The sequence below is a fragment of the Lepidochelys kempii genome, chromosome 17 (assembly GCF_965140265.1).
Source record: "Lepidochelys kempii isolate rLepKem1 chromosome 17, rLepKem1.hap2, whole genome shotgun sequence".
Classification (NCBI taxonomy): Eukaryota; Metazoa; Chordata; order Testudines; family Cheloniidae; genus Lepidochelys; species Lepidochelys kempii.
Window position 1 is genome coordinate 8,203,692 of NC_133272.1, and position 17,870 is coordinate 8,221,561.

The window sequence follows — 17,870 nt, forward strand, 5'->3', positions numbered from 1 at the left end:
ACCACCAACTCACTCACACAGGCCACCGCAAAGCTTTGAGATGTGACGAATATTGACAACGTAGCGTCTGTCATTGCCGAGAATCCAACAGGGTTTTACAAACATCTTTGAAAGGCTCCAAGTTAAAGCTAGATGAAATTTTTCAGCCAAACATTCCCCCCCCACCAATAAAATAAAATAAAATAAAATCCAGATTCAGGGCAGCTGCAATATTTTGCAAATTCATGTCAAATTCACCAAAATCATCTCCGTTGATAATAACCTCCCCCCCCAACTCCCAAGACATTGAAACATTTTATTTCGACATTTTCAAGATGAACCATTTTGATTTTGCAATTTGAAAAGACTTTGTTTGGTAATGCACTTCAATTTCATTTTAAAAATGCTTTAAAAAGCTCAAAAAAACAAACAAAACATTTTGTTTTTTGGTCGAACAAAATGTATCATTTGCTCTGTAACTTTTTTTTTTTTGAGTGTTTTGTTTCACTGAAAATTTCAACAACAACAAAAATTCATGTTTGGTTAACACTAAATATTTTGCCCTCAATTTTTCAGAATGGCCAGCCAACCAAAAAACAAACAAACAAACAAACATCAGTTATTTGTACAGCTCTACTGCAAGCCTCATTACCATCCTGTCCCCCCACTAACCTACCTACCTACCTTCCTTTCTTAATGACCTGCACCACAAGGGCTGTGATTGGGAGCTATGGACGAATTGTAGAAGAGCTGATTGCAGCTTTGACATGACATGTCCCAGCATTGTATGATGGCTACACAACATCGCAAATCCTGAATTTCACAGATATTGAAGTGACAAGGAGCTGTGAAAATATCAGGCTCTTCATGTGAGAAGGACCCAAGGAAATCACAACTGTCCTAAGCATTTAGGGCAACTTAGTGGCAGCCCCGTATAAACGAGAAAAATAAGATTCCCTACAGTCCACGTGGAAGGCAACTAAAACGTTCAACTTGGAGATGCATCAGGTGGCTTATGTGCAGCTCTGCACTAGTTGAGCTGCCTGGGGCTACAAACCTAGCCTGGAAACTTAGTGGATTTCTTTGAGAGCCTTCTGATACGCCTGCTTCTGGACAGAACCGAGCAGTACAGAGGTAGCAAAAATGAAAGATAATGGGGTGGTTGGAGAGGACAAAGGAACTTACACAAATGTCACAAGAAATTTGAAAAAGTTTGGGCGAAGTTTCACTTTGGTCATTATTTCAGCCAAGGGGAGAAAGGCCCAAGGGTCATAATATGGGTTAGTTCAACCACAAGTTGGTGGGCTTGATGCAGAAATCAGTGGGTAAAAGTTTAAGAACTAAATGATCGTTAATGGTTCCTTCTGGCCTTAAAACCCTATCAATCAATGGTGGTGAAAGAAAAATGAATGATGGTGGATTAGAATGATCTGACATGACATTTTTCCTCCTTTAAAAATTAGCATAGAAACGTAGAGTTGGAAGTCAACTCTAGAGGTCATCTAGTTCCATCACCACCCACTGAGGAAGCACCGAACTGACACATATGCACCCACCCACCACCGAAATGCAACCACCTCTGGAGAGAATCTGTATGATTCTTCACACACTGCCCAACAAACGAGTCCAGAATGAACATGAAAAGGCCTCTCTCAATCTTTTTCTTTAGATTTTCAGCTGGTTAAACATGTTGAACAGTTAGGAATCCTCCTGTGATGACTTTGGCTCCTGGTTTTTCCCCAGCAACTCTCCCATCCCTGATAATGGAAGAATGTTCTTTGGCAGGTAGACATGTGCCAGTCTGAGTGACTGTCCCAGCCACGAACAGGGTAAACATTACTCAACTAAATCACTGTCACACACATTCTTGTCCTGTATTCCTAACCACATGCAAAGTGTGTTCCAACTGCTGTTGGGTCAGAAAATCTGACAAATTATTTAAACAATGGGAGGGGAGATAAAACCAAGAAGGGGGGAAAGTGATATTTTTTTTTAAAAAAAAATCTATAAATGATAGACAGCTCCTGTTTTCTTTAGTAGGAAGCAAAAATATGATTTGGTTCCTGATGGAAAAGCCCTATCTAACTTATTACGGAACAAACCAATAATGTTTTATAGAAATGTAATAGGATTCTATAGAAATTACTCGAAAAACCGGTAGTATTTTATAGAGAAGGAGTGTCTTTCTAGAGGTTTAAGCAATACTATAAAATTCTGCACTAGGGATGTTATACTCTGTTAAATCCTAGACAGTTGTTTCAATCTCTATTAAATATAGTAGGGTTTTTCCACAAGGACTGATTCTGTTACAAACACAAAAATCACAATATTTCCAACCCTGGGTCTCAAAAATCATGAGTTAGCCCCTTCCTGCTCCCCCCGGCCAATAATGTGATTGGCTTAAACATTATATTCTTTTAAAATGATGCATTTGGGGTTCTTTTTATTTGCCTTCTGGTTTTTGAGCCTTTAGAATTTATATTTTCAAGCTTTCTTCTGCCCCTGTGAGAGTAAGAAGTTTTGTTTTAAGTAAAAAACAAAAAAACTGAGATTTTCACATAATCACATGACTCCAGGTGCTGGGGCTTTAAGAAAAAACACCAAATATTGCAAGACATAATAAAATAATGAGAGCTGGCTACACTGCATCCACGGGTGGTAAGAAAGATGGCAGTCTTGACATTCGTGCTAAGTGGAATTTTTTAGATAGGTTCAAGGGAGAAAGAGATTGTACAGCTTGGTCAATTTCAGAGAAACAGCAGCTTTAGCTGTGTGGGAAGTATCTACATGGTGAGGAAGCGAATAATTGCTAACATTGCACTAGGGTCATGTCTACACGACGAGTTAGGATGTGATTCCCTTGCTCGTATATATACACATACTTGTGGTAGCTCGCTGAGAGCGAGCATGAGTATAAACATCAGGATAGCTGCAGGAGCACTGGCTGGGGAGCAGAAGCCTGCCTGAGCATGTAAAAATCCACCTGAAACTGGAGGGTATGTACTTGGGACAGCTCAGCCATGCCTCCGCTGCCACTACCCAGAATGGCTACACTATTTATACTCAAACTAGCTTGCTGAGAGCTAGTACGCGCATGTGATAAGGACAATCATACCCTTAGCTTTTAGGTGGGTCCTACACCACTGAAATAAAGCGTATTGTGCAGCCAGGTGGTCTAAGCATGGGACTAACTCAGTTCTTCTCTTGGCTCTGACATTAAGCCACTCAATTATTCTGCCTTGAATTTCCCCTTCCACTCAATGGGGGTCATTACTATCAGTGATACAGCACTAATGCCAGGCAGATACTTTCACTTACGTGGGTGGATTAAATATGTAATGTCCGTAAAACACTGAAAAATGCTGGGATGATTATTAACTTATTAATGATTAATTATTATTATTAACAGTGTCCCCTAAATATCTTGATTGGCTTTTAGCACCCAAGAGCACTCAGTAGTTTTAGAGCAGAACACAGAACAGAACACAACACAGAGCAGAACGTTCTTAGCTATGTTCGTATAAGAAGCCTAGTAGAAGATGTCATATTTTAGGCTTTGCCCAGGCAGCCTCCATGCTCATAAGGTGCCTCCCACACCCATTCACCCGCTCACTCTTTTCTCCTCACATGCTTATTGAAGGGTTTTCACAATGCCCCACAAGAAGCGAGTTTGTAACATAGTTTGTACAAACAGGAAACACAAATCTATGCTCAGTCCTCCCCACCCAAGGGTTGCCCAGTGCATCCGGATTAAATGTTTTCTGAGTGGCTATGGAGTCTGAGATCCCTTAAAGGGGCCTGATTTTCAGAGCGTGGGTGCTCAGCACTTCCTGAAAAATCAAGGCTTTTAAGTGTCTCGGATTGGGCACCCAAAAATGGAGACATCCACAATCATTAATCCCCTTTTTGAAAAATTCTCCTTCTAGCCAGTAAACGATTTGAAACAGGGACTGCCCACTGTCCTATACTGAGCCCTTTGCAGGTGTTCAAAGGACACATGATCCATTAGAATCCTAGAAACATAGGGCTGGAAGGGACCTTAATAGGTCATCTAATCTATCCCTCATGCTCTGGTAGAATTAAGTATGCCTAGACCAGTGCTTCTCAAACTTTTGTACTGGTGACCCTTTTACACAGCAAGCCTCTGAGTGTGACCCCCCTTATAAATTAAAAACACCTTTTTTTATATTTAACACTATTATAAATGATGGAGGTGAAGTGGGGTTTGAGGGTGGTGGCTGACAGCTCACAACCCCCCATGTAATAATCTTGTGACCTCCTGAGGGATCACAACACCCAGTTTGAGAACCCTGGCCTAGACCATCCCTGGCATATATTTCTCTAACCTGTCCTTGTGTTTGGTATGGTGCTGATTGCCAGTGATCTTTTGGAAATCCTTGATCTTTGCCATCAGCTAGAAAAATCATAAGCTATCTTGCAAACACAGCAGCTGTTTTCTGCCCCAGAATATAATGCTTTCCTCTTGCAAAGACTTGGGACAGAGAAGGCCCTCAGAGATCTTCCTAATGTAGTCAGAGTTCATGGTTTACGGAAAGGTCGGACATCTTTTGTAAAGTTGGATCCATTGTTCCCTCTCCCCCCCTTGAAGTAGCTCCAGTGTAAAGAGATTTTATTTCTCCCCCGTCTTCCCTGCCCACCACCCCACTGCAGCCTGCGCTGATAGGAGCCTGCATAAGAAGCACTGTCAATGGGCTTGTGCTTTTTGTAGTGCTATCACCCTAATATAAAAGTCTGTTTATTGGACCTGGCTATTGTTTGGCCACCAACTTGTAGAGCCTGGGAAATTTTTTATTGGCTTTTCCATGTTTTCGAGGGCAACTAGCCCAGCATCAGCTCCAGCCCAGCCATGAAAACTTCAGCTCCTGATGGCCTTTAGCCACAGGGTTTTGTTAGACTAAGGCCGGGGCTTAAGAGGCAGATTCCTCCAGCGCTAGGTTTGACTCAGGATAAACAGCCAATTAAATGACCTACGAGGAGGAGCCCAGCATAGGCAAGAAGCTTTCCACTGCTGAAGATTTAAGTAAAGGCGGCCATCAGATGCTGTTTACGAGACATAGGTTGGGGCAAGGATTTGGGGGATGCTGGAGTCCACACCCAGGGTCATAGGACTGAGTTGAACCCTGAGGTGGGGAATTTTCCTGTCTCCGTTTTGCTTAGGTGATTCATTTTACTCAGCGCTCATGTCACTTAGAACCCTGGAGCTTCATGGGCCTTGGGGAGTTTAGGGGTGGAACCTGGGTTTGCAATGGAAGTTGGTGAGTTTCATTTGGCTTGAGATTCACTTGGCTTGAGATGGTGAGTTTCACTTGGCTTGTGAATATTCCACCTGGCTCCAGCAGTGCGTTTCAGGTCCCAAGAGGAGAGCAGTTATTCTTACTGATCAGAGGAAGAGAGCTATAATCACACAGATTACTGTCAGTGATGATCAGATGATTATTACTCTCTGGTTGATCCTGTGCTTTCCTGTCCCAGGTGAAGAAGAAATAAAAGTATCTGCCGCCAGCACAAGGGGTAAATCTTGCTTCCCTTCCCAACCTCTTGCAGGCATTGGAGACCTTGGAGGCAGCAGAACTGGGGTGGTTCTGATGTGCAATGGAGCTAGCAGGAGGGAGTCTGTATCTTATGTGCAACGTGGAGCTGTGCACTGTGGACTTTCTTCCCATCCTGGCAATCAGAGGGGCTAAGGGCTGAAGGGCAGAGCTTCTGGATCAGTACCTGTGTGGACTTGCCAGCCAAGCCAGTCCCCTACAGGGAGGCCTGCAGCAATAAGAACCCTACAACACCCTTAAGGCGGCAGTAAGGTCCCTCACATACGGCTCACTTGCTCAGGGCCAGGATTTAGCCCTACAAGCTGTAAAACTCTGCTCGTGTCTCAGAAGCAAGGAAGCCCCGGTCTGTCTCTCCTTCCTGGAGCCAGGGCCTTGAAATAGCAACAGGATAACACCCACAGAGATAAGTTCCTCAGGCATCACAGGAATCCCACTCTCTGTGGCCCACCTCAACTCCCTTTAAAGAAAGCCCAGGAGCAGAGAAAGGCAGCCCACCTCTGCTCTCCTGGCCTGAGTCCCTTTGTTACATTTCATGTACACCAGGCCTGAAGGCAGCCCTCCCGTGTGCCACGCAGAGTACACGCCACACAGTCGCCTTCTGCGTGACCTCTCAGGTACACAGGCCGCTATTTTAAATAGAATGGAGGCTCCAGACCTCATGTGTACTGATATAGCCACAAGCACTGCCATGTACATTAGATCTGCACCAAGAGCCTCATTCAGTCCCACTGACGTACGTCCGCTTCCATGGGAGTTGGATCACGCATTAAGGTACTGATCTTGCAAGATACAGTGCAGCAATAGGGGAGAGGAAGCCTGAATAAATATCAGTGAGAGCTGGGCTTCTGGTCTGAATAGTGCAGAGAGTGAATAGGTACAGGCTTTATGAGAGTACCTCCTTAAATCAGTCAGACCGTGTTTTTCAGATACTGGTTCATTGCTCTTCCTTGGTTTCACTATAGGAACCCTTATCTAATATAGAACCACTTGATCAAAGCCCCCACCCAGCTGCTGGATTAATTTTGATCATTATCAGCTCACTTTAAAAGGTCTGATCGGTCTCCCTCCAACACCCCCCCCCCATGCCCCATCACAGTAGTTGCATGGTACCAGAATCCTCTTGCAGGTTAGTCTGTGAAGGGCTCCCTCAAGCCCAGCACTCACTCCCTCTTGTGGTCCCATCTGACCCTGAGGTTTATGGCTTTTGGGATACAGTGCTAGATTTGTTTATTTGAGCCGGGTTTCTGCTGTGTGTGTGTGTATCTGGGAGGGGATTTATTGGTAGTGGTGCAGAATGAATTTCTGTGGGGCTTGTGACTGGTAATAGCCAGAGACTGTTTGAAAGATTTTTTAATATGCAGCCCACTTATGTGGGGTGAGAAAAAAATTACTGAATAGGGATCAGAAAAATGTATCCCGCTCAAAATAGGATTTTGGAGTTGGAGGAAAGAGCACAAAAAGAGTAAGTGCAACCCCTAATTGTTTTGGGGAGCAGGAATGCTGGTTCTCTTACAATTTAGGAACCAGATGGATATTATTTGCTTGAAAATTTAGCGTACTTGATGTCTTTTTAGTCTCCTGGGCTGGGGAATTAATATATGGCCAGTTTCAGTTGTGGGTGAATTTTTTATGGACTGCTTATAGCACCCTGAAAACAAAGGTTGACAATGCAAATGCTGACACCACTAGAAGGCACTTTTGTCTGAAGCTTCACTGGCTTCATAACAAAAACACCCCATGAACTACAAGCGGTGTCTGGACCCCAAACCTAACATCCGATTTGATCGGCCCTCAATGGACAAACTAATACGATCTGTGCTGTTTCTGTGGTGGAGCTACCTTGATCATCGTGGACAAAACAGTTTGCAAACATTTCAAATAGTGAAGTAGCTACCGAAACAGGACCAGCTAAATGAAAAGGATTGGTTTGCTTTTCAAATGGTTGTATCTTAGCCAGTGGCCCTGCTTTCAGTTGCACTTTGGGCTAGAGGGCAAAAGGGGAAAAAGCCTTCCTCCCTTTCAGATTTCCAGCTCAAAAGTGAATTGAGTGAAACATTATTTGCTTTTTGGGCTGCCACTCAAATTGTCTTGAAAGTGTTAATTTCGCTAAGTTATAGGGTGCATAGTTTATATCCATTATAAACCTGTTTATGGGGACAAGACCCTCCCATTCTGCTGGTGTCATAAAGTTCTAATTACCCCCAATAAAACCAGAAAGGCTCTAACAGCACACTGTACTGACCTAACAGGACAATGAACAGAACAGTAAAATATTGCAATTGCTGGGCAATGCCAGTTGTATACCTCTAGCATTAAAATCTAGAATCGGAACCAATGGAAGTAACCCTAGGCTAAAAAGAACAACCCTGTAAGATACTCATCTAAACTGAAATGATCAGAACCAACTTTGTACCGATAGGCCTTTAGAGAACAAGTACGAACCGCGTTTTGCGTCCAGATACTGTGATCCTCACTTGTATCAAAAGGAATTCAAGGGTATGCTACAAATATATTTTTATCGCGATGCCTCTCAGTTTGACACATTCGAGGATACAGGGCTAGCTCCTGAGCTAGTCTAGCCGCACTGGATTTTAATGGCATATGTCTAGTTACACCACCTAATGATCTGGCCTTGACAATACTCCCTGCTGTTTGGAGACGGATGGTTTTCTCTGTAGCTTGCTTAAGCTGGCTGAGTTGAACTGCAAATACACCTCCCTGGCCTAGATGACTGGCTCACCAGGCACCAAACCATGCCCACATTAGTTATGTGTACGAGATTCAAGCAGGAAGAGCTGACAAGGAATAGGTTATTGCTCACTCTTTACTTGTTCACTCAGTCCTGACCCTGGGTCCAGGAGAGGAGGTTTCAGTAAGATTGCGGTGCCATTCTTACAGAGCCTGATCCTAAGCCAGCCAATGAAAAAGACTCCCATGGATGTCAGGAAGCTTTGGAGCAGACCCACTGTTAACAGGAACTTGTCAGCTGTAGCTCACGAAAGCTTATGCTCAAATAAATTTGATAGTCTCTAAGGTGCCATAAGTTCCCCTTATGATAGTAGTTGTGTCCAAGGCACAGCATGACTATTTTCAGGGCCTCTCTCTCCTTACACTCTGGTTTAATCACTGGCTCTGTGTGATCTGATGACTCTCACTGCAAGTGGGATAAGAGATCAACTGTAGAGTTAACATTGAGCTGGATAACAGAGGCTCTGTTCTCCCGAAGAACCAATATTTGCTCCTGTTTCAGGTGGTATTTCAGGCTGTAGCACAGATGCTGGGGGGCTAATGTTTATGAGTGTTCGCTCCATGACCCTACATTGGCTTCCATGCACTGCACCCACGCAGACTATTCTCTGTTCCTGACTGTATGAACTAGCTCTGCACAGGCCCCAGGCTGTATTTGGGACATACTGTGTGTGCCTATTCTGGCTGCTTCCAGGTGCCAGCCTGAATGGGACCCAGTGACACACAGTTGCCTCATTTGTGAGTAGACACACCCACAAAACCAACTCTTGCCTGGCTTCTTTGTATGCAAACCCTAGAGTCTGACTAGGTTATCATGTGGAAATTGACAGCAGAATGCTTTGAGCTTTATGCTGGTTAATCTCGTCAATATTCTGATTGTTTTCAGGACTCCTGAAGATAAAAATGGTATAAACCCAGCGTCTGTGGGAAGGGCACAAGATAAAACAGCCTGACCTTCAAATCAAACAGACAATGGAGAACACTGATAAATGCGCTATAGGAAGGGACAAGTTCAGGAATTAGAAAAAGCCCCTTATGATAGGTTTCAGAGTAGCAGCCATGTTAGTCTGTATCCGCAAAAAGAAAAGGAGTACTTGTGGCACCTTAGAGACTAACCAATTTATCTGAGCATAAGCTTTCGTGAGCTGGAGCTCACTTCATCGGATGCATTCACTTCCACTGCATGCATCCGATGAAGTGAGCTGTAGCTCACGAAAGCTCATGCTCAAATAAATTTGTTAGTCTCTAAGGTGCCACAAGTTCCCCTTATGATAGTAGTTGTGCCACTTAAATAGGCTGTAAAATATCCATCTCTGAATAATTAAAAACTAGGGTTAAGGATTAGATGAATGGATACCCCCAGAGGATTTCACGTGTATTTATTTTGATTTGTTTTTAAATAAAGGCCCTCTAGGCACTAACCATGGTACTCACACTCCCTTCATTGAAGAATACACATTCTCTCTTTTTAACCAAAGATGTTAAACATAGGAACGATTTTGCCACTGCCCCATACATTCAAATCCCATTATTTCCAGGCCATAGAAGTCATTTGGAGAGGGAGGCTGGAGGAGGGGGGGATAGGAAGTGGGTGCTGCTGCAGTCAGGCATGCCATTAAGCTGTTAAGGCATTTAGTGCTCCAGACAGCCGCACACATGGTGCAAGGACAGTTCAAATCCCAGCATGGACAACCAGAGTTGAGGTCGGTGAAACAGCTGGTAGGGGGAGCTGCCAGCCAATTGCATCTTGCTGCTTTCTTGCAGGCATTACTCCGCCCTGATTAAAAATGCTTGGGGAAGAAGTCACTAACCAGCAATCTGAGGGCTCCTTACAACCTACGGGTAGGAGTTAGCAATGAGATCTGAACTGGAGCCCTGAATCTGAGCACCCTGCACATTTCTGGAGGGGGCGGGAGGGGAAAGATACTGTTTGATTGGAGCCCCTGGATCTGAACCTGACCCTGGGATTATGCAGACAATGTTGGATCAACAGTGGAAAGGGACCCCTCATCAGGATCCAATTCTGAAGTGTTCCAAGATGGCAGAATCTCCTAAAATTAGGGAGTTGAGAGATTTCTGCCATTCGGGGCCAAAAAAAAATTTAAAAAATTAATAAATGAAAAAAAATCACATGAAAGCAACTCAGGAGGGTTTTATACTGTTGTATCCAAGCTGGAACTCTGACCTCAATTCAGCCTCAAACCCTAACCCTAATCTAAATCCACACAGGTCTGCCTCTAGGACCAGCATGTCTGGACGGTGCTGTGCCCTCCTTAAAAGCCCCCCACCCAATCAGTTACCAGCGCTAGTCAAGGGGAAAGCCTCAGAAACATGGATCTGGATGCTTCAATAGACCCTCTTCTCACACCCCAAAGATCCCTCTATAGACGAAAATATTCTCCTTATTACCAAAGGCCCTTTCCCCACTCCAACCCCCTCCTCACTCTCCAAAAGCAGTGTTAAAATCCTACTCCCTATGCCAGGCACCCCACCATCCCCATCTCGAGATCATATACTGGATCTCTCTGCTCTTCTAGGCTGCTCTGTTCTTGGGAGTAGGTATGAAAATATGGCAAGAATCCTGCTCTCTGAAGAAACCGGCTTGCCCTTTGCAGACAGCAGTGCCCTTCAGCATAGCCAGAAAGCTGCCAGTCACACATGCGCCCGAGATCCAAGGCCAGCCTTACTCATATCCTGTGCCAATTTCCTCCTTCTTTGAGGAATCCAATCAATATGAGCACCAGTCTCCAGCAAATTCAATCAGTTCCCACAGCCAACCCCTTCTGACCTTTCCAAAGGGGCCTTTCTCCAATTGAGTAACTAGATCAGGGAGGCAGCCATCACTCCTGGCCTGCTCAAAAGAAGCCTCAGAATAGGCTGTCACTGGGGCCTATATCCCGGGACAGCTCCTGCTGGCTGAGTCTAGTGCTAGGAAAATAAAGGCCTAAGCTTAACGGCCTTCCAGCCTCAAGATAAATGAACATGGTTACAGCAATTGCAGTCCCCCTAATAGAAGAAGACAAAGGATGTCATGGAGCGACCCAATACGCAGTGGAAGGATGAGGACACATCAAAGGCAACAAAGCTTGTTCAAAGCCCCAGCTTAATTGTCAATTAAGCATGCATCAGGGGGACAATGCCATGACAACGCAGGGCTGCATGCTGGTGTATTATTGTAAAGCCAGGAGGAGAACACTGAAAACAGCTGATTTTGCTGACAATGTGCTTGTAGGGCACCTTGTAAGCAATCAGCCTATGACAGAAGGGCAAACTTCTTCCCTGCCACCCCTATTGTGGGGGACATTCCAGGGTTAGGGTCACATTTTGGTCATCATGTACTTGCTGTATGTGGAATGGATGCATGGCCGCTGGATGAGTAGCAATCCTAAAGCTTTCCTTACTGATGGCAAATAGACTCCCCCCACATAAGCCTGCTTTTATAATGACATTACCATAATACCTTCAGCACCCATTCAGAAGTGCCTTACATTTATGTTCTGAAATATATCCCACAGGCCACGCTGTGCTAAACCAGCATAAATCCAAATGGACTCCTTTTGCTTCGGTGGAGTCACCCTGGATTTACACTGGTGTAAATAAGAGTAGGCCTTGGTTGCAGTATGGCTTGTGTGGTTGCAGAGTCTTTGGGAGGATCTCAATGTCCTAATTCGTGTGTGTTACTATTTGATGCTTGTAATGCAGCCAGAGCTCCAGGTGAGGGTGCAATGGTAAATGCAAAGTGAGAAATATATACTGTAAAATAATTATTTACCCCTCACCGTAATGCAGGCAAGAAAAAGACATATTTCCAAGGGGGATCATGGGACTAAATTCTCCGATGTCTGAAAACCACGCTGAGATCTTGGATGGACTGCACAGAAAAAAATATCCTCTTGTTCATTACCCTAGGTGCCTGCTCTGAATGAGGGCAGATCGTTAAGTGATAGGTACCAAAGAGATACATCAGGGAGCTGCGTTATTGAGCATTTAACAGGAGGGGCCCAAACAGGCCCTGTGATTTCCTAGTTCAAACATCCCACCTTAGCCCCTCTGTGAGATTTGCCTTCTGTCTTCCCCCAGCCCTCTCTGACTTTTTGTTCCCTTGCTGACTCTCTCAAGTCCAGATGATTAATTGCAGCATCCCAGCAGAGATGCGCAAATGTGGCATTAAAACCAGTCGCTCACTCATGTTAATACTGATGCCCAAAGTGATCACCTGCTGTCTGACTGAAGCGACTGACCTGATAACAACATGTTAATTTGTAGCATAGGTTAAAGTTCCACGGGTAACCCACTTCCATGTCCGTGGACTCCTGGGAACACATCACAGGCGGCTCAGCACAAAAAGTGGACATTCCACATAGTTAACCAGCATCAATTCATGCAAGCACGAGGCCTAGGGTCCCTGCAAACAGTGATGCAGAGAACAGGCCTAGGGTCCCTGCAAAGAGTGATGCAGAGAACAGGAATAGAAAACAAGGCTGCGTGTTCTGGAAAGAAAATAAAGAAAACCCATACAGTGGATGGAGGGAGCCCATGAATCCAGCTTCTCCTCTTTCCCCACCAAGCCCATGGAAGTCCCTCCAGCTGAGCAACCACTCATCTGGAGGGTTGTGGCTGGGCTCAGGAAAAGCAGAAAATCCCGCATGATGCTGCTCTGAGTAGCATGGAAGGGTGAGACCATCCAAGACTGCCACCCTTATCAGTACTACAAGCATGTGCCAAATCTTACCTCCCCCTGTCGCCAGGAGTTAAGTAGCTTTGTCTGCAGGTCAGCAATGGGGCTCCAGTGGATGGGGGTGGGTGTGTGGGAAAATATGCCCCATTTGTTCATTCCCTTGCTAGAGAGACAGTTCTTATTCAAAAGTGAAGTTATCCAAGTTAGACTGTAAGCTCCGTAAGGTCAGGGACCATGTCTCAAGAATGGGTATAACAAGTAACCTGGACAGAAAGCATTGTTCTTTTCTCTTTGCCCCAGTGCTTAATTTGTACTAAAAGAGGTGCCAGAGCTCAAGCAATTCAATGCTGGGGCTCAAGCGATATTTTTACATTCATAACTGATGTGGCAAGCCCAGAGGTGCCAGGGCTATGCACTGCCAAGCCTAGAAGTGCCAGGGCTCAAGCCCTAGCAAGCTCTGGCACAAAGTAAGCACTTCTTTGACCTCATCCTCCTCTTGTCTTCCCTTAGACTGGCAGCTCTTCTGGCAGGGATTGTCTTTGTTAGTCTTTGTAAAGCAACAGGTATATCTGTGATGCTATACAATAAATAACACAGCACTCAGTACCTAAGGAGGGATTTCCAAGACACTGACAGCTCTTATCCCCTGCCCCATGGATTTTAGGTAGGAGGGATTGCTCTGATTGTCTCTTTATAGCAAAAGAGGAGGATGCTGTATTGTTCAGTGAACCATCAGAAAGACCCAACAGTGAGAGCCGCTGACCCCTCACTGACCCCCACGCGACCCTAGCGCTTGTCAGAAAGCTGCCCTCTTTTGTTTGCCTCTTGAGCTTGCTGACTTTGGTGTGTAGATTACAGGTACAAGGACAATGGGGATTGTTTTCCCAACAATGCCTCTTGCCCCACACCACTCACTCAAGTTAGGGACTTCTCTGATTAGCCTCCACTCTCTTCTAGCCTAGTTCTTTTCTGAGTCCCCTCCCTCCCTCCCTGCTCCACAGTGATGCTGTCTCTGGTTTAAATCTATTTAGAATTTTCTGTCCATTTGCTTTCGGTCCTTCCCCATTGTTGCAAATCTCAGATGAATTAAAGAACAAGAACATGGAAATGAATCCAACTGTGAAAGGGGAAAGAATGGAGCGAGGCCTTTATCCCAGACAAATCACCTGGACAGAGAGAAGTTCTGTCTCTTCAGTGAGTTTAACTGAGATGTGTGGGACAGAGGAATAGGGCACATGCAGACATCTACACTGATATTTCATGGTGGAATCAGTTCTCAGTTCCCAGTTCCTCAAGCCAGCCTGGCTCAGACCAAAAGACCATAAAACACTGTTGTTTTTTCTGGCTGGTGTGGGGAGGAGGAAGACAATTCTGTGCCTTGCAAGTAAGTTGTCACCCAGACACCAGAGTGGAGACCAAACCATCCCTTCCTGCCACAGCTCCTCACCCAAGTCTTCAGCATGCCAGCGGATTGTGCAAGCTCAGCAGAGGCTACCCTATAGGGAAGAGCTGAACAGCCATGCACCTGGTAACACCCTGCCCTCTCGAGCGAAACAAAGCGCACCACACATTAAATTCCAGGCGCAGCTTTCATAGGATGGGCTATTCTGAAAGGCAGTGGGGTGGGCCTATGCCAACTAGCTCCCACCACAGGCAGTCCCCTGCATTATTCCAACACAGCCCAGCACAGTGCTCTGCCCCGCTGTCAAAGGGCCAAACTGCGCCAGCAAGTTGGCAAGCCTGCCAAGAGAGCAGATCTGGACTTAAAAATCTCTTCCCATGCGCCTCCGTCTGGGGTGCGGCTGGTTGACAGCACAGCAGCCACACACACCACGGTTTGTACCCACAGTATCTGCATCACCATATTCTGCATTTTCTCCTATGTGCTCCCTGTGCCTTCCAGCCCGTAAACTCACGAGGACATGTGCGAGGAGAAGCGTTTGTGAACGCCAGCTGAGGAAAAACAGGGCACAGAGTAGTGAAGTGACTTGCCCAAGGTCACAAAGGGAGACCAAGGGGAAGAACCCAGGTTTCCCAGACTCCCAGCCCAGGGATCTTCACCACAAGACCATCGTCTCCTCCTGACAAGGACAGAGACAGGCACCTTTTTGGGGGTGAAGCGTCGATACCCCGAGGTGGAGTGATATGCTAGTGAGGCAGAGGAGGTCTTCTAGAGCCTCGATCTGCAATCATGGTGGCCTGGGTGTCAAAAAAGCACAGCCAACCCCTCTGCTGGCCATGGGAAAGGAGTCAACGGCTCTTCACTGGATGGGGTTGGGAGATGACTGCTGGGTTTGGGGGAGGGCAGGATGCAGGGGGAAAAGAGCAGGGCCTCTGCGCATTGCAACCCCGTCTCATGATCTGTTATGCTGAGGTGGCTGAACGGACATTGAGTGGCTTATCCTGCTGTTTTCTGAGTATCTGATCAATCCACTCTTTCAAACCCCACTCAGATCCCATCCTTGAGTGTTCTCTCGTGGGGGTTTGTAGACATGTGCGGTGACAGGGGGTTTAGACTCTCATGGATTAGCTCAACCCTCCTGCATAGGCCTGAAGCAAATGCAAAATCTCAGTGCAAAAAGTTCAAGTCAAATTGGCCAAGTTTCACCTAGTTCCAATGCACTATTGTAACTCGCTCCTCAGCTTAGTGGAGACCTGGAGGCTCCACTCAACGCGGGTTTGTGAATCTTAGCAGTACTTTCAGTGAGTCAAAACTTGGATTTGTAAGTAAAGCCCGAAAGCAGGGGAGTTTTGCATGGCATGGGGGTTCTGCAGCGGAAGTTTGGACAGTGCTCATTTCAGAAAGAGTGACTTAGCAGCAGTTTGAAGGAGAATTACAGGGGATACTTCACGTAACAGGGAGACAAATTTTGCTCCCAACTACGCTCATGCAACCCCACTGATTTCACATTACAGGTCAGAGGAATGATTCTTAGGGTCACATTCAGGCATGAAATAAATGGGATGCAAGTTACATATTGGGCCGAAGGGGTAGAAAGCATGTAAACTTGCTCCAGTTCGTGTTCAGTGGGTGTGCAAAATGAGTGACTTACACCAATTTGCTATTGCATGGGGACTACGTTCTACCCCGCCATAAATGTTGCATCTGCTTATGCTCCCCAGTGTGGAGGACAGGGCTGTGTTTTGAAAGTGGAACTACATGGCTGCTTTATCTTTCACCCTTCTTATTACTACTACTATTTATTTGCATTGTGGTAGCACCCTAGTAGCATCATGGTGCTAGGCGCTGTACAAACACAGAACAAAAAGATGGGCCCTGCCCCAAAGAGCTTACAATCAAATCCTTCTTAGTTGCTTTTCCTGCCGCACCCTTTCTTCCCCCAGTAAACTCACTTGCACACCCAGTGAATGCCCAAAGCAGTGAAAGCCACACACTTCTTTTCTGGTTCTGGCTAGTGTAAGGAATCGAATCAATGTCATAAAACCAGCAAAAATCAAAAGAGGCTCCACCTTGTTGAAATCCAACTTGCAATCAATACATAACATCAGTAATCATCATCTACTGCTCTTCTCCAACACCTTCACGTTTGTATTACGGTAGCACCCAGAGGGGCCAGCTAAGATCAGAGTCCCATTGTATCAGGTGTTTTACATACACATATTAAGAGAGACAGTCCCTGTCTCAAGGAGTTTAAATAGACCAGACAGATTAAAGCCTTAAACTCTACCCCAGGTCCAGGTTTGGAAAAGCAAAGTACCACACCCCTGCATTGTACAAACAGGGAATTGATGCACAGAGGTGCAAAGGGACTTGCCCAAGGTCACAAAGAGAATCTGTCACAGAACCAAGAATGGAAGCCACGCCTCCCGAGACCCAGTCTGGTGCCTTCACAACAAGCTCATCCTTCTTCTTCACAGACAATATTGCATCAAGCCACATCACCACCACCCTGTCACTTAGGGAATCTAGCCCTATTTTACAGACAAGGGAAACAGACTAAAATCACTCCAGCTCACAGAGACAACAGAGCTAGATCTCCAGATTCCTGCTTCCCACAAGATCACTCTTCCCTCCCCACATACACTAAGAAGCGGTTTGAAGAAACGATTCCTACTCCCCTTTGCACACAGTTAGGTTCTCACTTACCTGCCATTTTGCTGGGGGGCGAAGAGCTGGGCTGCGTGTGATGGGGTGAGTTGTGGGACAGCAGGAGGTTCATGCTGTGTGGCTGGCTCGTGCTGTAGGCATCCATGGCCAGCTTCTGGCGGAAAGCCTCCTCTTTCCGTCGGTTTGCGAACCAGTTGTAGACGCGAACCTCCGTCACCAAGTTGGATCCCAGCCCGTGCGCTTTGGAGGGGGACACTCCTCGCTGGAGACATTCCGCCCTAGGTGGGGAATGAAGAGAACACTTTGGAATGGGTCACTTGCTGCTATGAAGTCCATAATGATACATCGCATTTCCATGGCCCTTTACTGGTTCAAAGCACTATAAGGACAATAGCGAGTGCATCCCCGTGACATCTCTGCACAGTAGGTGATGAAGCAAAACCCCTATTTTACAGGTGGGGAAACCGAGGCAGAATGGGGAAGGGTGACTTGCCCAAGGCCACACGGTGAAACAGCAGCACATCAGCTAGATCACACTCTTTCGCAAGACATTTTTTGTAGGTGTTTATAAGATCACCCGTCCATGGAGGGTACTTATCTGGTCCATCACCTCTTGGTATTTATCCTCACTAAACCCCGGTGAAATGGGATTATGGCACTGCCCTATTTTACGATGGGGAACTGAGGCACAGAGAGACGACGTGACCTGCCCGAGGTCACCCAGGAATTCTGGGTGGGGGAAGAACAGGGAATTGAACCCCTGTAACCCAAATCCCAGTCTAAGGCACTGGTTGACCCTTCCTCTCCTTGCCCTTGCTTGCACCTT

The 17,870-nt window shown here is 45.9% G+C and overlaps 1 protein-coding gene across 6 annotated transcripts in view; it reads right to left on the reverse strand.

Moving 5' to 3' along the window:
- The window catches only part of HNF1B (HNF1 homeobox B), a 71,773-nt gene that overhangs the window by 32,709 nt on the left and 21,194 nt on the right, over positions 1 to 17,870 (reverse strand). For all 6 annotated transcript variants that reach the window (XM_073315736.1, XM_073315732.1, XM_073315735.1 and 3 more), the window contains exon 4: positions 17,084 to 17,322. In XM_073315736.1, coding sequence (XP_073171837.1) covers positions 17,084 to 17,322 — 239 coding nt within the window. The remainder of the gene's footprint in view (positions 1 to 17,083; positions 17,323 to 17,870) is intronic.